This window comes from Peromyscus leucopus, chromosome 10 (assembly GCF_004664715.2).
Source record: "Peromyscus leucopus breed LL Stock chromosome 10, UCI_PerLeu_2.1, whole genome shotgun sequence".
NCBI classification, from domain to species: domain Eukaryota; kingdom Metazoa; phylum Chordata; class Mammalia; order Rodentia; family Cricetidae; genus Peromyscus; species Peromyscus leucopus.
In genome coordinates, this window is record NC_051071.1 from 60,352,661 (window position 1) to 60,375,920 (window position 23,260).

Here is a 23,260-nt window from a genome sequence, read left to right on the forward strand (position 1 = left end):
TACGTTAAAAAAAAAAAAGAGGAGATTCATAATTGTTTTTCTAGACCAAATATCCAGATTAAAAAGAAGAAAGAAGAAGAAGAAGAAGAAGAAGAAGAAGAAGAAGAAGAAGAAGAAGAAGAAGAAGAAGAAGAAGAAGAAGAAGAAGAAGAAGAAGAAGAATTTGCCAGACGTGGTGGCTCACACCTTTAATCCCAGCATCAGAGACTGGTGGCCTTTCCCTAAGGCGGTAGTAGTTCTGGTGGCTGGCTGATGTGTTTAAAATTCCGGGGAAGGAAGTTGATTGGCCCAGCTGAGGTCACGTGCTTCCTGGAGTAGGGGTGGGGCTTCTTGTCTGGCCGCCCCGTGGTAAATGTTGGGGCGCTGCAGTTCCTGCAAAGAAGAGGGGTGTCCTTCCGAGTAAAAGACGGGGTGTGCTAAACAGCAGCTGTTGGTGTCCCCAACAGCTTGGCCTCTTCAGCTCGACAGCTCTGCCACAACAAGTATGCCCAACAGCCAGGCCTCTGCAGGCGGCGCTGGAACCTTCTGGGTCCTTGTTTCCATAGGCAGGTGGTGGGGGGAGCTCTCTGAGCTCACCTCCAACATGGCTCAGCCCCTTCCCCCCCATTCCATCCCCTTTGTCCTGGTTCTGTTCTGAGGAAAAATTCTGTTCCTGTGTTAGAGGCGACCTGTCATGACAGTGGGTGGCCTGGGCCAAGCAGGACTTAATGGAGGTGAGAGCCGGGAGAAGGACAAAAAGGGTGTGTGCGGAGGGGGCGGTGCTGGAGGAAGTAGGCTGGGGTCCCCCCCCCCCAATAATTTCTTACCTGATCTCTGTTTTCCCTCAACTCAGTTTACCCAAGAACAGCACGCCTGTCATCTACAAGGGTCTGAGGAAATGAGACATTGGAAAGGTAAGTTTTGACAGGAGCAGGTCGGTCAAAACATCCATCAACTGCCCCTTTGGTTCTCAATCTCACTGGCTCCCTTTAGGTCTGTATGTTTCTGGGAGTAGAGTTTGATGGCGCTAAAATAGCCTGAACCCAGGGCCTGTGTGAGGAAGCCTTCTAATTGGAAGCGAAATACCAGAGATAATGAAGAGTCAAGGTTTTTTGTTTGTTTGTTTGTTTTGGCTCCTGGCGGACCGGATCTGGTCCGTGATTGGTTGGCTCTTGTTTTGGACCTGTGGTGAGGTGGCACCCCATGACAGGAGCTCCTGGCTAGCTGCAAACACTCACATTTCGGGGAACACAATAGGCAAAGGGGGGATTGGTGTCCCACAGCCTTTCACGCTAGTCCCCCCATGACCCAAGCTTTGTGCCTGGCCAGGGAGTTAGCCTTTAAACCATAGACTTTGGGGGAGGGAGGCATTCCAGATTCAGAGGATGTCAGGGAGACTCGGGCAGCAGACAGGAAGTAAATCTCCATCTTGTTAAGCTGTAACAGGGTCCCTGCTCCTGTAATCAACCCCAACATCTTCCTAGGATCATAAGGTTGGATTGTCTTGGATCTTGTCGGTTCATGTTCCAGTCCTCCAGGCTCCTCCCCGGTGACTTCCCTCAGGGCTGTCTTTCAAGCTCTTTGTAATCCTAGTCCACACAGATGGGGAACCCTGAGGCTTGCCTTCACCCACTGAGGGTAGTCAGCAATGCGGGTCATGTTGGGCAAGCCATTTGCCAGGTACCTGGAAAGGAAGCTAGGAAGGACAGGAGGGGAGTGGGGCGGTAGGAGGATGGGGGCAGAGGTCTGCCCATGGCCCTCCTGAGACCATGGTGCTGCTTTAGACCTACTCAGCTGCTTAACAAGGAAGGAAGGAAAGGGCGCTCTCTTGGACCAGAGATCTGTGGTTCTTGTCAACACTTCATGGTGATGGAGAACAGGTCTTTCCCTCAAGGACTGTGCTCAGGGTGCCTGTCTGCTAGGTCTAGAAGAGCAGGCTCAGACTCACCCATGTTCAAGGGCTCCGAGTATGATTTAAGGACGAACAAGTCCTACCTAGAATATTGTGGAGAGAAATGATAGCGCAATGGCAGCGAATAAAGAAGATCAGAGGCAGGCCTGCTGGGTTTGATTCCCCCCAGCACCACCCTAAGGAGCTGTGTGACTTCGGGCAAGTCACTTTGCCTCCCTGGGTTTTAGTCTCCTCCTCCTCCTCCGGTGAAATGGCTTTATACAAAAGCGCTTAACGTCTCAGCATTGTCTGCGGGAGTGAATGAGTTAACCTGGGGGTTGGGAACAGTACCTGGCACCAAGGGAGCAGCGAGTTGTTTAGCAATGTTGCTGTTCTGAAATCTGTTATCTGTGGTAATCTTGAAAGGCTTCGAGAGGCCGAAGTTATGGAATGTAGATAGATCGAGGTTGTGGTGGTAGGAGCTTCAGAGCCAGAAAAAGTCTGGAGGGATGCAGAGGACAACAGGGGCCGGTGTGGGCTCAAGGCCGGACTCAGGGTGATTGGCTGTAACTGCAGGACAGGGGCAGGCCCACTGAGAGCCCTTGTGTGACTTACTCTCTTTGGGGGAGGGGCAGGGTGTGGGTGGATCTGGGGTCCCTTAAGCCAGTGGGCTGAGGAAAAGAAGCCTTCAGATGACCGAGAAGGCAAAGAGGATTGTAGATGGAGGGCACAGAGCCTGGGTAAGGTGGCCTCAGAAAAAGGAACGCTGGCTGGGGCCCAAGCTGGAGTGGGAAGAACAATCTGGAACGAGATGAAGTCTATTCTTGGCATTTCTGTCCCAAAGAGCAAGTCTCCTCTTGCCCAGTGCCCAGGATCTTCACACAGAAGGTGCTGGCGAGAGCTCCCCAGCGTTGCCCCCAGCCTTGGCCCCAGCTTTCTCCCCCAGCCTTGGCCCCCCCAGTCCTCAATCTGCTGCCTTTACCTACCAACTCCCCAAGAAAATTCTCGTTATTGGAGCACAGCTCAAAGAGTCAGCAGTGCTTAGGAGGAAAGCTAACAGAAGGGAATTAACCCCACCCTGACAGAATTACAGAGAGCCACCCAACTGTTGCCCCTGGACTTCAAGAAGGCAATACCTGTCAGCCCGGACAAATGGCTAGTCTAGGCATTCATTCTTTTTCTTCTCAGCTCTCTGGCTGTCCTGGAATTCATTATGCATACCAAGTTGGCCTTGAACTCAAGGAGATCCACCCACCTGTGCATCTCAAGCGCTGGGGTTGGAAGTGTGCACTATTAGGCCTTGCTTAATCGAGGCATTCTTCACGGAGGAGGGTGATGAGGCCGATTATGGCTAGGTGTTAGACCGTTGCTAGAGAATTACTAGTGACTTTGAAAAGGGTCTGAGCCCCCCAAATGCTAAGGACATTGCCCTGACCTATCTTGGCTAAGGCAGGAAAAGAAAGTAGTAGGTAAATATCTGTGTTAGTTGAAGAAAACAGTTTTTAGGGAGATAAATGTGAGTTCTGTTGTACATGAGCACACGGATGTTTGCGTGTTGTATTCCAAGTTTGGAACCACTGATTGTTCTTGAGTGTGTACATGATAATTTGCTTTCCTCCCAGAACATGGCCCCCATGGTGGTTTGTAGGTAGCATCTGTCGTTGGAGGGGGTGTGTGGCTGGAGGTGCGAAGACACCAAGGCAGCTTCAACCTGGCTGTAGGTGAGGCTGGAATCTGCTGAGTCAGGGGTTTGGGCATCCTGCATGCTAGAGCTTTCGAGAACAGGAACTTCTTACCCCCATAGTGTAGTATCACCAAGAAGGTGGGCATATATTTTCCACAGCTCCTGCTCTCCTCTCCCCCCCCCTTCCCTTTCCTACCGCAGTCTGCCTTCTCCATCCACTCTCCCAGAATGCTTCACTCTGCCATAATGAGATGCTCGGCTGCCGTGCAGCCACTGAGATCTGGAGATGGATGGGGTCTCCTGTACCGCCCTGAAAGGGATGTTAAAAAGACATTGTATTCATGAAAGCGGGCTGGAGGAGGCAGAAAGATGAAGAGCCCGACAACACACAGAAGCCATTGTCCAAGGAAAATGGTTATTCTTTCTGTCCATCTCCTGCTAGCTGTAGTAATTGAAGAAATGCTAGATTCAGGGAAGTCACCACAAAGGTCAGGCATTGTTTAGACTGAATTGGAAAATTATTCCTTCTGAGATTGAATTAAATGCAACATCATTAGGACTTGATTAGCTCAGTGTGGAATAAGGAGAGAAAATCCAATTCAGAGACTGTGTGGTAAGGAATGAATACATTTTTATTCAAACCCTGTTAATTCCCTAGGCAGGTGTAATCCCCACAAAGTGAAAGGCCCTGGGTAGAAAGGAAACAGCCAGCTTAAGCATCCCATATTTGCTCTAGACAAAACCAGTTAGTTAAAAGGTCTATGCATGCAACCTGATAGCTGTGTGACAAGAAATCTTGGAAGGAAGTTAGGAATATATATATTGGTTTTTCGAGACAGGGTTTCTCTGCCTAGCTTTGCGCCTTTCCTGGTTCTCACTCTGTAGACCGGGCGCCACCACTGCCCGGCTAGAAATATTTTTTAAAGAATAAATGAAAATTCCTTTATCGCTACTATAGGCAAAACAAATTCATTGCTGAGTGAAACCAAAATGGAACATGGATGTTTAGTGTCATTGGAGATGACTACTTCATCTAGAAAGAATCATTTTGAGTTGAAATATCCAAACCAATTGAGTTGGAAGTAGCTGATGGTACCTCATAGGTGTACTTTCAGGTTGCCGGGAAACATAGAGGTCCCAAACAGCGGGAGCTCAGATGTTCCTTCTTGCTTCATTCTCCTAGTCCTAGAAGTGATTCTGTACACTTGACCCTGCCACCCGTAATTACCCACTGATGAAATTATTCCTGTCTTATAGATGAAGGAACTGAAACCCAGCCAAACTGGCTTATTGATTTTTCTTTCAGACAAGCCCTTGCTATGTAGTCTAGGCTGGCCTTGACCTTGTCATCCTCCTGCCTCAGCATTCTGACTACCATCATATTTGGCTCTCCGTTAAGTTTAATGCGATCATTTGGTGGTTGTAAATGTTAGGGTCTGTCCTAATTCAGCTTGGCTCACGTGGATGAGATGAAAGGGGTCTTCAGCAGGACTGGGAAGGTGCCTTGGTTGTGAAGGGCTTGCTAAGGATGCAGGAGGCCGGTAAAAAGCTAGGTGCTTTAGTGTGTGCCTGTAATCTTAGCATTGGGAAGGTGGAGTCAGATGAGTCCCTGTGGCTTGCTAGTTAGCCATTCTAGGTGACCAACAGGTTCAGTGAGAGATCCTGTCTCAAAAAAGATATTGTGGAGAACGCTTGAAGAAGGCATTTGATATCACCTGCTCATCTCTACACATGTGCACTCAAGTGCATGCTTTTACACACACACACACACACACACACACACACACACACACACACACACACCGAGTTATGTTAGTAACTGTGGCTCTCAGGGAAGAATAATTACTTCAAAGTACAAAGAAGAGAAATTGAGTAATTATGGGAACACAGTATGAGTCTCTATTCATAGAAAATCTTCTAGAACGTACTACAGTTGGTTTATTTTTTTGGATATCAACTTTCTGTACTCACAGGACTGCTATCTGTGTGAATTCCCAATATGAACAGCACTCTTTCTTTGTTAGGCAATGTTTGCATTTTGTGTCACAGTAGGCTGCATTGGTGACTTGTTCCTGTGAGTGTGCTCTTGCATCCCTGTCTATTTACCTTCGCTGTAAATTTTAGAAGCTAGAGAAGAAAGAATGCAAGCATCCAGGTTAAGTTTCTGTTGCTGTCACAAAGCACTGACCAAAAGCAACTTGGGGAGAAAAGGGTTTATTTGGCTTCCAGATTTCAGTCCATCGAGGAAAGCCAAGGCAGGAACTCAAGGCAGGGACTCAAGGCAGGGACTCAAGGCAGGGACTCAAGGCAGGGACTCAAGGTAGGCTCTGAAGTAGGTATCTTAGAGTCATGCTGATTACTGGCTTGCTCTGCATGGCTAGCTTGCTTTTTTACACAACCCAAGAACATGTACCCAGGGATGGCCTCACCCACAGTGAGCTGGGCTCTGCTTCATCGATCATCAAGAAGATGTCCCACAGACATGCCCACAGGCCAATCTGATGGGGACAATCCCTCAAAGATGTTCCCCCTTTCCCAAGTAACTCTAGTGTGTGTCACATTGGCAAAACCCAACCACCACAGCGGGTAATTAAATATAGTGACTATCTAGAGAGGGACTAGCTTAGGGGAAAAGAAAGAGGTGGTGCGAGAATCAGCATGTGACAGAATGGTGCTCCAGCCATGTCAACAACCTTACCATTGCTTAGGGGACGTCCACTGGGTATGTTCCAGGATGCAGAGTCTGAAGCGTTCACCATTATTACAAGATGGAGCCATGCCATGCCAAGTATTATAACCAATTATAGAGCCTATTATTTTCACTATTTTTGAGAAAATGACAAAAGTGATCCCTAGGCTAAAATGTCTAGTGAGGAGTTGATTCAAGAAGGGTCCTAACAATTCTGTGTGTTAATTTAAAAAAAATCTTTGGGAGACATGTTATAAAGACTTATCTTTTATTTCTATTCTGTGTGTGTGCCTGTGTGTATTCATGTGAATGTAGGGTCAGGCAGAGGGTCCCCAGACCTGAGTTAAGGCTGCTATGATCTGCTTGACATGGGTGCTAGGCACTGAACTCCAGTTCTTTGCAAAGGCAATACTCTCTTAACCACTGAGCCAGCTCTCCAGCTTCCCATTTTGAGGATATATTATAGAGAGAATGGTGGCTCATAAGAAAATGGAAGCATCATTAAAGTGTATTTTAAGCTTGCATTCCACTAACATCAATTCCATGAGTTACCTGTTTATGTCTTTGAGGAAATTAACTGTCCTGTTCTCTGTGAATACATCTAAATTTTTATTCATTTTCATTTCCACATCCTGAATACTCACTTAGCCTGACTTTTGATAACTTGAGGAGTTCCACATACTTTCTCTGAAATCAAAGGTTACATTAATTCCTCCGTACTACGTTTCCTTTCTTACCCCAAACCTTACCAGGGACACATTTATCTACTAATGAAAGCAGGTCCAATTCCATTCCAGTCTTTAGGGCTCTGTAGTTCTCCATTCCATATCCCAACCCTAGCACACACGGGGGACAAGCGTATTTACTGGGATTTGTGATATTAAAGCCAAAAACTTGTGATATCTTTCACTAGACTTCCACGTCAAATTCTCATCTGGACTGAAGTTCAAAATGTATGTTATGGAAATTAATATTGTATTTCCTAACAAAATAAGGAATTACTGATTAAGCGCTCAGTCACTTGTCCATATTGTTACTTAGTGTTTAAAATCGGTAACCAAGGGCAATGAAGTGACATGCTGCACCCCCAAACCTGCCTATCCCAGTCCCAGGACACTCAATTATTTCCCCTGGGATCTGAATTGAAAAGATAGTATTTCAGTAAACATCTCTACAGGGACCTTGTTATTTGGGAATGTTCCTGAATGAGAAAAAAAATTAAAATAATATATAATACATTGAGAGATTCCCCACTGGATATCATGAGATATTCCAAATAGGAAGAACAGAATTTGTGTTACAGCTCGGTAGAACTTTCAAGTAGGAGGGGAGAGCATCCTCTTGGGAATCTGAGGTGTTCTCATTAGACCAGTGGGGTGATGGGGAGATGTAGACAAGGAGCTGGAAACTTGTGTTTTTAAATACTGCTTTGTTCTTGTCCAGCCTGATGGCTTGGATTAGATATTTAACCCCTTTCAACTTCCAGTCTCATTATTTTTTTCCTTTTTTAATTTTTTAAAAAAATTTTATTATTAAGAAATTTACTGCGGGGCAGTGGTGGTGCATGCCTTTAATCCCAGCACTTGGGAAGCAGAGCCAGGCGGATCTCTGTGAGTTCGAGGTCAGCCTGGGCTACCAAGTGAGTTCCAGGAAAGGCGCAAAGCTACACAGAGAAACCCTGTCTTGAAAAACCAAAAAAAAAAAAAGAAAGAAAAATTTTCTATTCATTTTACATACCAACCACAGATCCCCTCTCATTCCTCCTCCTGTCCCCCAGCCTTCCCCGAAACCCTCCATTCCCACCTTCTCCAAGGTAAGGTCTCCCATGGGGAGTCAGCAGAGCCTGGTACATTCAGCTGAGGCAGGTCCAAGCCCCTCCCCCTGCACCAAGGCTGCATAAAGTATCCCACCATAGGCACTGTGCTCCAAAAAGCCCACTCATGAACCAGAGATGGATCCTAATCCTACTGTGTGGGGGGCCCACTAAACAACTGTCTCGCCTATCCAGGGCGCCTAGTCCAGTCCCATGGGGGCTCCACAGCTATTGGTCTACAGTTCATGAGTTTCCACTAGCCAGTCTCATATTCTTATAACGAGGAAGTTGGATTTGGTAATCACCACAGTTCCTTTCAGATATAAAATTCCCCATTCGTCATCATCCAGTTTACTCATAAGAACAGTGAGACAGTGTCCACCACTGGAAGTCACTGGAGAACTGAAAACATAACTATAACAAGTTCCCTGACCGTGGTGATTTATGATTTTGTGGACGGTTGAAATGTCTGGGGCATAGTCACAGAGCATCACGTAGTCGGTTTATTATTCATGAGACTTACACGGAGTAGATGAGGCTTAGCTGACGAAGAGTGTTGCCTCTCAGTTCTCAGGCTCTAGCTGACCCACTACCGTCACCTGGGTAAATCAAATCTGCATTTTACTTGAAAAAAAATCAGACGGACACTACTGGAATGTAAGCTGAAAAGCAACAAAGGCTGCGAATTCTATACATTTTTTTTTTTTCTGGATAGTATGTATGAGTCAAGGAAGTGCTGAGAGCGAGGAGAAAACAGACTGGCAGATATTTTAGACTTAGTGATCACACAACAATAAAGCTTGCTGCAGATAAATCAATATGGCAAATTAATAGCTAATATATAAATCACGGGCTTATTTTAACTTAGAAGTATCAAGAAGCAGGCCCTTTTCTGTGCTAAACAATATGGGAAACAAAACTCAAGCACATACAATTATACATACAAAATCTCAGAAACATGAGTAAAGTGTAATTCTTGATTTTCTAGATTAGGCTGAAATCAGAAACGGAATAACATAACATAGGAACATTTTGCTTGCTCAGAGTAAGCACTTTTTTTTTTTTATTACCGGAGTCCCCTACCTAGGGGTCCACAGATACCTTCCTTTGTCTATGAGGCTGTCCTGTTAATGGCATCCAAAAGGATGCTCTGTGAAGGATTCATGTCTTCAGGTACAATTCTGAGGTTCGGCATTTCGATGAAGTGAATCTCCTGCATTTGAGTGATAAATATGAGAGATAAAATTATAGGGATGCAATTTCTTACAAAGACATTGGGCATGATGAGGTGGAGCATATCACAACTAGAGTGACGTGGATGATGACAAGGACTCTCAGCGAACTTGCTCCTGTAAGGTTTGTCCTGATTTCAGAACTCTGCAACTCAAGAGCCTAGGCTGCAGAATTCCGAATCCTAACGCCTGACCCCTTTGTTATCTCTGGTCCTGTCATCCGGTCTCTGTGGCTGCATCTACAGAACGTCCAGGCTGTGGTTGAGGCAAGGGCTGTAGGAGGTGCGGAAGTGGGAGTGTGTGTTTGGGATGGGGGCGGGGCGGCCCTCCGTGAACATCTCTAAGCGTTATTACATTGCCATAGTGATTGAGAAGAACTGATTTTCAAGTACTGAAAAACGCAGAGAGGAACTTTAAAAAAAAATGCAGAATTTTGATTTAGGACTCTTAAGGATCAGAACCCCATTAACGCTTCCTTCTGTCAACCAACAGCGGTTCACTTTCCGGCCAGGCTGGACTTAGGTTTCTTAGACTAACAGGCTTGCCCGGTGCCAGGCTGACCCCAGAGCCTAATGTGGTGCTGTTTTTTTTTTTTTTTTTTTTTTCTCCTCGCTGTCTGGGGACCGCAGAGGTGTCTGACGGACAATGTCTGCAGCATGCGAAACCTTTGGCGCAAGCAACGCGTGACTAAAAAAGAAGCTGATTCCCAAAGTTGGGGACAGAAGGCTGGTGGGATAAAAGGAGGGTTTAGTTCGAAATGAAGACGCGGAGTTTTTTTTTTCTCCCCCTCTAATTTCCTACAATGGATCACGATCGGTGAGAACTGTCGCGAGCCGGACGCGGGCAGTAGCAGGATCTGGCGGATCTCCGAGGGAGGACAGGTCCCCGTGGTCCCGAGCGTGGTTTCAGGTCCCTCCGCCTGCTTTGTTTCGGACTCTTAACCGGGCTCTCGGTTGGTCTCCCGCTCCAAGGATCCGCCCGCCACAGGGCGGGGCTTCAGGGTCAAGGTGGGCCAATTCCCCAGCCTCGCCCCTCCACGCGCTTTCGGACCCGGGATGACTGACAGCCGCTGGGTCCAACGGGCGGCTCCAAAGAGTGGCCTCCGCCAAGGGGCGGTCGGAGGCGAGGCGCCGGGGCCAATCGCGTTGCAGGCTGGGGGGGGCGGGGCCTCCTTGCCAGCTCCGGGCGGGCGCAACCAGCCCTCCTCCGGTCAAATGAGAGCCGGAGAGGGGGCGGTCCCCCGGTTGGGGTCCAGCCAATGAGGAGGGCGGGATGGGCGGGCCGGAGTGGCAGCCGCCGGTCCTCTGCTGCGAGCTAAGGTTTGGAGAGTCGGTGGGGGGACCGCGAGTGGAGCGCGGGAGCCCGGGCGGCGAGCGGGTGTGAGCTGCCCGAAAATGCACTCGGATGCCGCAGCTGTCAGTGAGTAGCGCAGAGCCAGCGGGCTGGATGCGGGCCCGCGGACCCCGTCCGTTCCCGTGCTCTCCTCTCCGCTTCTCGGGTCCCGATCGCGCTGGAGTCAGTCCCTGGCCGGGGAGCGGGGCTGATCCCCTCCTGGAGCCCCGAGGGCCGTGACGCCGCGGGCGGCTGGGGCGGGGGCAGGGACGGCGGGGAGGGGGTGGGGATTGGCTGGCTTTCCGCGGTGGGGGAAGGGGGGACCTGTTCGGAAAGCCGGGGGCCGAGAGTCTGTGGTGCATGGAAGGTGGAGACGGCGGCGGCGGGCGCTGGCAGCTGGGGCCGGGGGTGGCACGGGCGGGCGGGCAGGGAGCGGGCCTATCTATGGTCTGGGTGCAGGGTGAGGCTTGCGGGGCTCGAGCGGTGCGGTCGGCCGGGGAAGCGGGAGGTGGGGGCAGAGGAGGGGGGGGGAGTGCGAGGGGAGCGGGGGCGGGGACAATGGGAAGGAGGGCTGGGGGCGGGGGCGGGAACAATGGGTGGGGAGCGGGGGCCGCGGCCAGGCCGGTGAAGGGCTGCAAGCTGATGTAACGGGGGTGGGAGGGGGCACGGAGTGGGAGGCACCGCGGTGGGATGGGATAGTTGAGGAGTCCCGTATGCGGGACGGCGGACGGGGTGGCGAGCGGGCTTGGGGGGCAGGTGTTGGGACGCTGGGGTCCCTGGAGAAGAGGATGGCGGATTGGGCTGTGATGCAGCTTAGGGGCTGGAATAGGGGGCGGGGTGGTGTGTGGAGTGAGTTTGGAGGAAGAGGAGGTGTTGGGGGGGGGAGCGGGGACTAGGAGGGCTGTCATTCCGGGTTAGGTGCTTTCGGGGCGGAGTGGGGGGGCGTTGGACTGTGCATTGGGGGAGGTGCTTCCTCCCGGGAGGGGCCGGGTCCTGCCTAGGAGGGGACCGCCCTGAGCCTCGGGGTGCGCGGAGGGGAGGGGGCGGGGCCGGGTACCCGGGAGGTGTCCCAAGGCTGGCGGTGGCCGCAGCGCTGGGCGAGCAGCAGGGACCGAGGTCAGCGCGGGCTGGGGTTGCAGGACCAGGAGGTGGGGCAGGGCGGCCATCTGCAAGCTGACCCGGCCCGGTGGGGTCCTGGAGGCGGGGGTGAGGGGACTAGCATAAGGGGGTGTCGGGGTCCCCGGCGCTCTGTAGGTCTGGCAGTATGTGACGCAGTTGTCTTAATTTCTGGCCATCAGGTGTGGAGGCTGATGCGTCAGGACCCGCAACCCTGTACGAAGGGCCGCTTCGGAGGCACAGCACCGCGCGTGCGGGGAAGCGACCTCGGCCCGAAGCACCGGGAGGGCGCTTTAGGGGTTTCCTTTAGGGTCTGGCTCCCGGAGCCGGTGTGAAGGGAAAGGCAGGCTCGCGGAATTCTGGGACTTGTAGTCCCTGCCGCGCCGGGCCGCGGTTGGGTTGGGTGCACGTGGGTAACTGTGGAAACGAGTCCCAGAATGCAGCGCGCCCCTTAGAGCCTTCCCTGCTTGGCTAACTCGTGCTTTATGCCGCGGAGATCCAATGCTTTTTCTCCCGGGTTCCTTGGGACAGTGTCTGTCGCAGAGGGAGAGCCCAGGCCAAGCCCTGGCCTTTCTCTGAGTTAATTATTTTTCCCTGCATCTGGTAGCCTTGCGGAGCGAATGCTTAGTCGTGAACCATCCTGCACACACACACTCATTCTAAAGCAACGTTTAGCGTGGAGCCTTTAGAGTGGATCCAGCGTATGGAAGCCTAAGGGTGAAGTGTACAGCCTTACATAAGTATGGGAACTAAGTAGAGACACGTCTATCCCTGGAGAAGAAAATACAGATAACTGCGCTGGTATTTCGTGGGTTGTTTGGTTTGTCCAAGAACTAGGGGATTTTTTTCCCCCTCTTTTTTAAAAAAAGTGAATTGAGAAGAATAGCTAAATGGAGTTTGGGGTTGAAATAGTCTCATGCCTGAACCTGAAATGAAACTCCAAAGGTGAACAAAGGGAAAGTGATGTCTTCAGCTTTTATGTAAGTGCAGAGCAAATGAGGCTATTGTTGGCCCTGTAGCTGCCAGGCTGGAAAGTCCTCTTGACTATTACAGGTCTTCCTGAGTTTGGATTTACAGCCACCACATCCTTGCCCAGTTCTTTTTAGTGGATGACTCCCAAATCTAATGTAGGGGCTATAAGATTGGCTCAGAGGTGATCGATTATTTTTGTGTGGTGTATCAGATATTATGAAACTATTGATAATAGTCACTGGAGAGAGGTGTTTTAGTGACTGGATGGTAAGCATCTTGCAGACCAGTTTTAAGATTTAGAAACCACTCGACACGGTTAAGACAGTACTGAACTTGCATTTGTATTTCATAATTTTTTTAAATTTTATTTTTATTATTTTAAACTGTATATGTGTGTGAGTATGTGCACATGTGTGCAGATGCCATGGAGATCAGAAGAGGGCACTGGATCCCTTAGAACTGGAGTTAAAGGTGGTTGTGAGCTGGGAGCCTCTGCAAGAGCCAGTAAGCACTCGAACTTCTGAGACATCTCTCCAGCCCTTACAGGATGACTTTTAAAATGAAGTCTGAGAGACTGGCTAGTGTGTGATGTTTGGAGGAAACAATTTATGTCTATCCCATTTCGACTTAACAGCTGCTGCAAAATCTCTAAGAAACTTCTTGTAATATATATATATATATATATATATATATATATATATATATAATGGAAATTTTTCAAAAAAAAATTTAATGCTGGGATTTGCTCTTGCCAAATAGTAAGGCTAAAAAAATGCATGAGATCTGTAACTATCTTCAAGATTTAAAGAAAGTATTTATGGTGATATTTGTGCTGAAATGTGATTTTATTTGTATGTTAATAAATAAAATTGCCTGGGGGTCAGGTAATATCGAGCCATTTAGCAGAAGTCTGGTAGTGGTAGCACACGGCCTTAATCTATCACATGGCTGCAGAATCTGTGTGTTCAAGGACACAGCCAGTTTGGAGACACATGCCTTTCATCTCAATACCAACCATAGAGACCTGGAGGTCTGTATGGACAGGCAGTGATGAGGAGGTCATGTGGTTGGGTTTAGAACCAATGAGAAGGCAGAACAGAAAGTCAATAAAAAGACAGACACACAGAGGAAGGACGGCAGCGGATGTTAAGAAGGCAGTCTTGGTCTCAGCTCTTGGCTCCTGCTCTCTGATCTCTGGGCTTTTAACTCTGCATTTGTCTCTGTAAGACCGTTCAGAATTACATCTACAAGTATTAGTCTACATTTCTTTTATTTTCGTTTGTTCCCATCATATTCTGAAGGACAAATGCTCTTTCCACACGCATTCTCCATCCAGTTCGTAAGCCCCCAGAGCCCTAGGTAGTATCAAGCCTGCTCTTTCTACTCTAGTTTTTGGGGACCTTTGCTTTTTGTTCCTTAATTTTCTTCTGGATTTAACTGCATTTAAACAGTTTTTTAAAAAAATATTTTATCAAAGATTTTTGACTCTGGTATCAGAAAGGATTTTTTGGGGGGAGGTAGTTGTATTAGTCAGGGTTCTAGAATAACAGAATTTGTAGAATGAATCTCAAGGGCATTTATTAGAATGATTTACAGGCTGTGGTCCAGTTAATCCAACAATGGCTGCCTATGTACAGAAGGTCCAAGAATCCAGTAATTGCTCAGTCCCTGAGGCTGGAAGTCTCAGCCGGTCTTCAGTATATACTGGAATCCTGAAGAACTAGGCTCTGCTGCCAGTGAAGGAATGGACTTGCTGGTGAGGCAAGAGCAAGCAGGCAAAGAGCAGAAAGCTTCCTTCCTCCATGTCCTTAGAGGCTTCCGGCAGAAGGCGTGTCCCAGATTAGAGGCGTGTCTTCCCACTTGAAAGGTCCAGGTGAGAAGTGGATCTTCCCACTTCAAATTAAGCCAAATCCCTCACAAATTAAGCAAAAAGCCCTCGTAGGTGTGCCCCTCCGTTTTGGGTTTAGTTACTTCCAGGTGTAGTCAAGTTGACAACCAAGGCTAGCCATCATAGTAGTCTTGTCTATAACTACCAAAGAAGAAAGCTCCCCATCTCTTTGTATACATTGACTTTCTTCATTCCCCATTCTTGGCTCAAGAAGGGGCCCCTACTTGGTGCCTGATGGTCTTTTTTTTTAACTTCAAACTTTAGCATTATCTCCTTTGTTTTTATTTCGAGCTGTTATAACTTCCTTCCTTCTTGTTTTCATGTTTGCATCGTTCTCCTCTTAATCACCATCGTGGTCCTCCATGTAATTGTAGCTAATAATTAATAGCCAGTAATCCCGCTGACACAGAACCCAGTCTGTCAGAAACCTGGTACTTCGGGGCTTGTCAGCGCGCCTTTGATAAGTACTGACTCCCAGGGCCATCTAGACTTCAGTTGTACCGAGGTGCGTGCTTCCATATATCGGAAGTAGGCTGTTTATTTGGCCCCAGCTTTGTGGTTAGACGAGGCAAGAGGGAACCAACACCAGTTGATTTTGCGCATTTGGTTAAGCCGCAGTAATTTTAGTCACCCTCTTTTGGAGCCTAGATACTTCCCATCTTTTTCCCTATTTGGTAGCGGAAGGGAGAGGCTGTGTTTTCAATCCTTAACCTTGTTGCTGTGACCAAATTTTTAACAAAAGCAGCTTGAGCAAAGAAGGGTTTGTTCTCGCTCACGCTGTGGCTGTGGCGCAGGAGTGAGAGGTGGCTGGTTACATTGTATCTACAGCATGGTGCAGGAGTGAGAGGTGGCTGGTTACATTGTATCTACAGCATGGTGCAGGAGTGAGAGGTGGCTGGTTACATTGTATCTACAGCATGGTACAGGAGTGTGAGGTGGCTGGTTACATTGTATCTACAGCATGGTGCAGGAGTGCGAGGTGGCTGGTTACATTGTATCTACAGCATGGTGCAGGAGTGCGAGGTGGCTGGTTACATTGTATCTACAGAAAGGAGCCAGGATTCTGGCTCTCCACCACTTCTTTTTTTGCAGTTCATTCATGGACCCAGCCCATGAGAAGGTGATGCCCACCACGGTGGGTCTTCCTCCCACTAGTAAACCCTCTGAAAAAGGCCCTCACAGAGATTCACAGTGTGCCCCTTAGGTGACGCCCATCCAGGGACGATAGTGACAAGATACAGGACCACAGGCCGTATCTGTTTCCAGCCTCTACCATTATCCTCTCTCCCCAACACATTACCGCTATCGTGGGTCTGACCCCGCCTTCTTTCTGATAACCAGTGACCCTGTGAGAGGCTTAGCCTGTGCTGCGTTGGTCTTTCAGCAATCAAAATCTTTGCTTTTAATATTTCCTTCCTACTTAAAAACCTCCAGGGCTTCCAGGTGCTCAGTTAAGTATGGCTTCCTCAGAACAAGAACTCAGGAGGCAGAGGCAGGCGGATTTCTGAGTTCAAGGCCAGTCTGGTCTACAGAGTGAGTTCCAGGACAGCTGGGGCTACACAGAGAAACCCTGTCTACAGAACAAAACAAAACAAAACAAAACAAAACAAAACAAAACAAATAGGAACCTAGTGGTGTAGAATGGCTTCTGTAGTTGAGGTCTGGCTTCTCTCCTTGGAAAGTTCCGTCCTTCCTACCTGCCCTCAGAGCTCATGACAGTAAGGGGCCAGGACAATATTGTACTCCCCAAGACCCATTGCCAGTGACCCACTTCCTCCAGAGGTCCCATAGTTTTTAACCTACAAGCAGCACCACTACCTGGGTACCAAGCATCTGGGATATGAACCTTTTGGGGCATTTCATACTCAAACCATAATACAGCTATATGTAACCCTTAATTTTGATTGAAGACTGTCTAGTCTAGAGAGATTGAAATGCTGGTATGTGTAAGGGACTGGGAAGAGTCTGTTTGGGGCAGAAGGTAAGAGCTGCCACTGGGTTTGTTTGGGAGATAGGTCGACATGATTTTGATTTTCTTTATTTCTGTCTTAGGACCATATCGTGTGTGGTCTTAAGGCTTTATTTCATGAAGTGAGATATGGGCTGGAGAGAGGGCTCAATGGTTAAGAGCACTGACTGCTCTTACAGAGGACCTGGGTTTGGTTCCCAGCACCTAGGTAGTGGCTAGCCACAGTCCCTGACTCCAGTTCCAGGGGAGCTGGTCTTTGGCCTCGGAGGGCCTCAGGCACACACATGCACATCCATGTGGGTAGAGTACTCATGCCCCACAAAGCAGTACAGTGAGATTGTCAGTGTTCTTCTGCTTACCGTGTTAGAGTGTGTAAGTTCAAGCTTAGCTGACAGGAGAGGACTCTGGTTGGGAGCCCAGGCTGGTATTAATCGCCTCCTGCAGTTTGTTCTTACTGTGAAATTCAAGTTACAAGTACCTCTTGAGAATTATTATTTTAAGAACACACTTTTAAAAAAGTGTCTTAGGAAGAACAACACTGAAACGCATTTTAAATAGGATTGTGTGCTTTTTTCCCCCCTCCTGGAGTGTCCATGAGTCTGCAGAGTGCCTGCTACCTGAGGTTTGATTTGCTTTTCATTTAATTAAAAAAATGTTAAACGAGTTATTTTCACTTTAGAAAGTCAGACTGTATTTTGAAACTAGTGACTATATGGAATAAAACACTAGATGACAGGAAAAAGACCCCTCCCCCTGGGTAGCACCACCTCTCGGTGTGTGGTGGTGTTTTTTTTTGGGGGGGGGAAGGGGGGAGTGTCTGTGGATTCTTTTTTTATTTTATTTTATCTTTTATTTTTTTCATTTTTCACTTTTTCAAATTAATCAATTTATCTACCTTTCTATTATCAGCTTGATAGAGTATGTATTCCCATCTTAATTGTGGAATGTTTCATTGAGGCTTGCTCAGTAATTGAGTAAAACCAAAACGTATTAAAAGCCACAGTTGTCCTAGGGTCCCCCATGCTGTGTATATATATATATATATATATATGTATATATATAATATATATATAAAATATACAGTCTCCAGCAAGGCTTGTAGAGCGGGGAGCGAAGCATCCTGACAGCAACAGCTCTCTCTCCTTGATGGTTCAGGCTCAGCCTGGTGAGGGATCCTTACCTTAGCAGCGAGCTGATCGAGCTGGTCGGAAGCTCCCCCCCCCCTCCCTCCTCTGTACAACTTGAAGGCCGAGGCCAGCAAAGGCAAGAGAGCTGTAGCCTGCCGAGACCGCTGTGGTGCTCATCCAAGGCGGCTCTGTTGGTTTCAGAGGCTGAGTGCAGTCCTGGCCGTCCAGGAGGAATGTGCCACGTGCCCGTGGGGGATTCTTGCAGTTGTGTGCTTGGCAGGCCTGGCTCTCTAGTTTTCCCAGTGAGTCTAGTGCTGTATTTAAAACGAACCCAAACGCAACCAACGTTTTCCCGTTGAAGCTCGCCACAGTTGGTTCCCAACGCTGCCGACTAAGAACTCAGACGTAGCCCTTCACTGGTCGGGTAACCTGGCAGAGAGGCTCTGTGGAGAAGAGCAGCTGTATCCTCTCAGTGCAGCTGCCTGTAGGCTCCACTTAGAGGTGATCCGTCGAAGGGTGCATGTAATGCCGCATGTGATGTCACAGGTGGGAGCCAGCGTGGCAGGGGCTCAGGACTCTGGTTGTCACCCGGAGCTGTGTTCTCCTGTCTCTACTCATGACCAACCCGCTTCAGGAGGTGGGATGATCAGAAGCTGGCCTCAACTCCCTGTGCATGTTCTGATTCGAGAATTCTAGCTGGAAATATTTGTTTGTTTTTTTTGTTTGTTTGTTTTTTTGGGTGGGGTATTTTGTTTAGCCAGAATATGATATGTTAGATATGATAATATGATAGTTCTAAAGCTTTCCTGGTCAAGTTTATTGAGGTTATAATTTACATGTTATGAAATTATAGACACTTAAGTGTATAGTTGGATAGACTGGTAAACAAATACCCGGGCAGAGCAACTTGTAAGCCAAGATGCAGAACATCTTCCAAGAGCCTCCCCATGTCCCGCCCACCAGTCAGCACTTCCCCTAGACCCCACCTCCAGACACTTGGCTCTTCCGATGTGTCTGTGGTCTCCTTCATGTTAAAGCTTGGTTATTTTTCTCTTCATGAGGCAATTACAGCATCACACACACCGGGTGGAAGGAAACTGTCCACGCTGTATGAACCATGCATCTCAGATCGGTGCTTTCACCACAGGGAATGGTTACCCCAACCATTGTCCAGCGGGTTGCTTTGCTGCAGCCCACAGACATGGCCCACCACTGTTTGCTCATGGATGGATGCCCTGGTGTCTTCCCATTGCGTCATGCTTCATGGAAGGCAGTTTGGGAAGTAAGAAAGGGCTTGGTCGGTGTAGCCCCTTGAGTCAGAATGTCTGGCTTCACATCCTTGCTCTGCTGTTTATTATTTATAAGATAGTAGGTGAGTTACTCAGCTATTGCGTGCTCAGAGATTTCATGTATAAAAACTGCCTTCTCATTCAGGTGGTGGTGGCGCACGCCTTTAATCCCAGCACTCGGGAGGGAGAGGCAGATGGATCTCTATGAGTTCAAGGCCAGCTTGGTCTACAGAGTGAGTCCCAGGATAGCCAAGGCTGTCCACAGAGAAACCTTGTCTTAAAAAAACTAAAAAATGCTGCCATCTCTGGGGCATGGAGCAGTCAGTCACCAGGTGTATTGAGTACGTACTGTGTACAAGGCCCAGCTCTTCATTTTCTGAAGATTTTCATTCTGGTGTGGGTGAGGGGCAGATAATAACCAGGTGTGTTTTGTGGTGATGAGAAAAATAAAGCAGAGGACGCGTGTGGGTGGGTGAGGGCGGTTGCATGGGGGGAGGGACACCAGCATCCAGGCTGTCGGTGTGGGGCGGGCAGGCCCGATTTGAGGGGACAGCAAGGAGCCTGGGATGTGGGGAGGAGAGTGGAGAGATGTTCCCAAGGAACCCGTGAGCTGAGCCCCGCGAGGCGCTTCTGCTGCTGCTGGTTTGTTAGGGTGGCCTCCTTGCTTGGCGTGGCCTCGCAGGAACCATCAAGGAAAAGAGACATTCTGTTATTTGGGCGACGGATATGTTACTCAGCTATCGCCAGACCAGAGGAGGTCCCTTGGAGCCTGCTTTTCAGAGAGTGTGGAGGGACCAGGGAGCGTGCAGGTGAGGGGTGAACGGTGGCTGCTGGGTTCATGGCTGTCCGATGTGTTTGGACCCAGGAGGAGGCACAGAGCTAGACTTCCCAGAAGGCTCAGTGGTTAGACCTTGTCAGCTTAGGCTTTGGTGTTCCACCGGGGACGGACAGAACTGGGCTCAGGAGTGGGTGGCCTTGAGAGGACAGAGGGAGTGGGCAGACCTGTGGCCGCCAGGTGGGTGTGTGGGGAGCCGAGTGCTGGGGGAGGTGAGGTACAGCGTACCTGCAGAACGCCCGAGTGGACAGGAAGCACAGGGGGGAAGGGGAGACGGGACACTGGGAGAGAGGTAAAGGGACATGGCTGGGCCAAGGCCTCTTCTCTTACCCTGTGTCCTCCACCCCACCCCAAGTAGATCTGCTGCACCCCCATTTCACAGGTGAGGAAGCTAGAATGCAGGAAGGATAGCCTCAAGGTCATGAAGCTTTTGCACAGTGGCTTGAGGTTGAACTGGGTGATCGTTCTGACGCCAGAGTCGGGGTGCTCCTCGCTACAGGTGGACGGGTCTCAACTTCGCACGCTGGCCTTTCATTTACCTCTCCGAGGGAGCATGTTGTCCTGGCCTGTGAGTGGCCAGGTCAGAGCCCGCTGGCACTGGCCTCTCCTGTACCTTAGACCCTGCCTCTTGGAGTGGTGTGGCTGGGAGGCTGCCTGAGGTCCCGCAGTTTGCTCTACAGCCCTCCTCGCTTGGCAGGGCCACCTGAAGTGACAACGAGAACTCAACCGTGCTGGAGAACTGTGGCCCGGAAAAGTGCTCTGTACTTTCTTATTTGCTGCAGAGTTTCAGTTGCTGAGGTTTTATCTTAGATAGGTGTTATGTGGAAATACTCTCGGAAGTTTTAAAATATAGTTGATGTCTAAGAACATTGCAGAAAAATGTCAGAATGTGAGGCTTGCCTCAGAGCCACTCAGTAGCTTTTATAATGAAGTTAGCCCCACCGCACCCCATTTTTTTTTTTTTTTTTTTTTTTTTTTTTGCCTTAGGTCGTGGTTAGGTATTTATCTTTAACATCTCATTTTTAAAGATGCCATTCCCCACACTGTTCCAGACTTCTTGTCCTGAGCAATGAAATGGGACAGGGTAGTTGTCAGTCAGTTCAGGGGATAGTGTACTAATGGCCTCAGAGATACAGCTCCTTGTTCGCCTCTGACTTGTCTTTCTGTCTTCTCGCGCTTCCAGGTCCAGGCCTGCTCTCTTCTGGATCATAATAGTGAGAGGTGGAACTGGTGTGTGGTGTGGGCGGGGCTCTGTCAGTGTGCTTTGTACACCAGCTCACTGATGCCTCCAGGAGCCTCTGGAGAGGATCTTGTCATTCTGGCTCAACAGATGGGGGCACCGAGGTGTCGTGAGTTAGGTTGGTGATGTATGAGGTGTCTCAGCTTTCCTCTAAACCTGGCTCTTGAAACATCGAGATTGAAGGCTATTTTGTCTCTGAATGACCCCATGGAGCTGTGTACTCAATGGTAGGCAGGGTGAGGAGACAGAATCAGGAGTCCTTTGTACCTTGTCACATTGGGAACGCAGCCAGCTTGTGCGTCCTGAAGTGACTGGATCCTTTGAGATGACAGTGGCGGGCACAGATGCTGTGTCCTAGATGGCACGCCTCCTCCTGGGTGGCTGATTTCTTCTACCAGCCTCTTCCCTGGTTTCGGTGAGAGTGAGGCGGAAAGCACCCACCGCCGCCGGACCCCTGGATGGATTTAATTTTGGATCTTGTGCTCTGTGCAAATGTGCATCCCATCACACAGTGACCTGCTCCTCTGCGCTCTTTCTCTAGACCCTCTTCTTTGGCTTTTTGTTCCCATAGAAAATAAATGAAGTTAACACTTTCCTCCCTTGTTTTTTCCTGCCTTCCTGCCCTTCGTTCCCATGCTGCAGGGCGCTGGATTAGTCTTGTCAGGCAGTGCCTTGGTTGTTGGAGTGGCTTTGGCTGCTGGCAGGTGATGGCTGAGTTGAGATGCTGTGTGTTCGAATCCACTCGCCCAGTTTCAGTAATTGATTAAGTCAGACCCTGCTTCTCTGGACATATGAGCTGCTTTGGTGTTCCTGACGTGGGTAGCAAGCTGGGGTTGGTTTGGCTGTGATGGGAGAAGGTTGAAAAGATGCCACCTCTGACTTGTAGCCAGCACCTAGTTGTCACCTACCATGCCCCAGGTGCTGGTCTCTAAGCCTTTTAATTCTTGCACCATCCTTGTAAGGTGGGTACCTCTAGCCTTTTAGTAGAAAAAGAAGTGCCTACTTTTGGCAATGAAGGCCATGTGGCGTGGAACTGACTGTAAACCTAGCTTTTGGGCTCTCTTACCTTGTCTTACAGTGTGAAAAAGCCTTTTTACATCACTTTTTAAAAAAAAAAATTATTTTTTTTATTTTATATGCATTGGTGTTTTACCTACATGTAGGTCTGTGTGAGGGTGCCAGATCCCGTGGAACCGGAGTTAGAGACAGTTGTGAGCTGCCATGTGGGTGCTAGGAATTGAACCCAGGTCCTCTGGAGGAGCAGCCAGTGCTCTTAACCTCTGAGCCATCTCTCAGCCCCACATCTTTTAATAATTTTGCCTTAAAAGTAAAAATGTTTGATTACACACACAGAAGACCTGTGCCATCTCAAACAGCCAATAACTTAATTTGTATGTGAAGTTGTAAGTTGGAATTAGAGATCACTTAAAACATCCCATTTTTAGTTTTCACAGAGTATTGGCTTCATTTTTTGAAAGATACTGTATCCCAAGTCATTTTGAAGTGAGTATTTTACTGTAGTTTCTAAAAAAATCATATTGTACTTTTCAAATCCTGAGTCCTGTGTATCTCTGAGCTTAAGTCCCAGTCTGTAATGACTTACGATTCTGCCAGCCTAACATCAGTGTTTTTGTTTTGAGACAGCCCAAACTGGCCTTGATCTTGAGATCCTGCCTCTTCCTCCTGAGTTCTGAGAGGTAGCAGCATTTTAAACAAGTTCAAGCCTCACCCTTAGCCACATACACATCTACTCTTCCTTCAGAGCCGTGGGTCTCGAACTCTTGGTTCGTGTTTCCTCAGCCTGGGGTGTCCTGGCCTCTGCACTGTCATTTCTGTCCTCACTGAGGTCTTTGTGAGTGACCCCCACATCGCTGAGGCTGTTGGCTGTGTTCGGGCCATGAACCTCTGTTGTATATCCGTACCTGCCGTGTGCCAGGCTCGTGCCCTCGGAAGTGTTGGGACAGGGTGAACAGTCCTTTGCCCTGAAGCTTGGACTCTTGAGTGGAAGTCTATACAATACACACCGTGGCCTCCTGTTGAAGGGGGGAGGGGACAAGTCAGGACTGATGGTGAGTGTGGTAAAAATGGCCTGGAATTCGATTGCGGTGACAACTGATACCTCCCTGACTCTATATACGAAGGCCTCTGCATTGTATACTTCAGATGGTGACTGATGTGGAATGTGAATTGCCTGTCAACAAAGC

The 23,260-nt window shown here is 48.7% G+C and overlaps 1 protein-coding gene across 8 annotated transcripts in view; it reads left to right on the forward strand.

The window, feature by feature from the left end:
* The first annotated feature begins 696 nt into the window (after window positions 1-696).
* The window catches only part of Dcun1d4 (defective in cullin neddylation 1 domain containing 4), an 85,369-nt gene continuing 62,805 nt past the window's right edge, over window positions 697-23,260 (forward strand). For 2 of the 8 annotated variants that reach the window (XR_005092338.1, XM_037209097.1), the window contains exons 1-2: window positions 697-713; window positions 833-893. Coding sequence is in view for 5 of the 8 variants with exons in the window: in XM_037209097.1 (XP_037064992.1) it covers window positions 708-713; window positions 833-893 (67 nt within the window). In the remaining 3 variants the exon portion in view is untranslated. Of the gene's footprint in view, window positions 714-832; window positions 894-10,558; window positions 10,708-10,968; window positions 10,988-11,682; window positions 11,737-23,260 lie in introns of those variants that run through there. The other 6 variants (XM_037209098.1, XM_028859903.2, XM_028859779.2 and 3 more) reach the window with 6 other exon arrangements.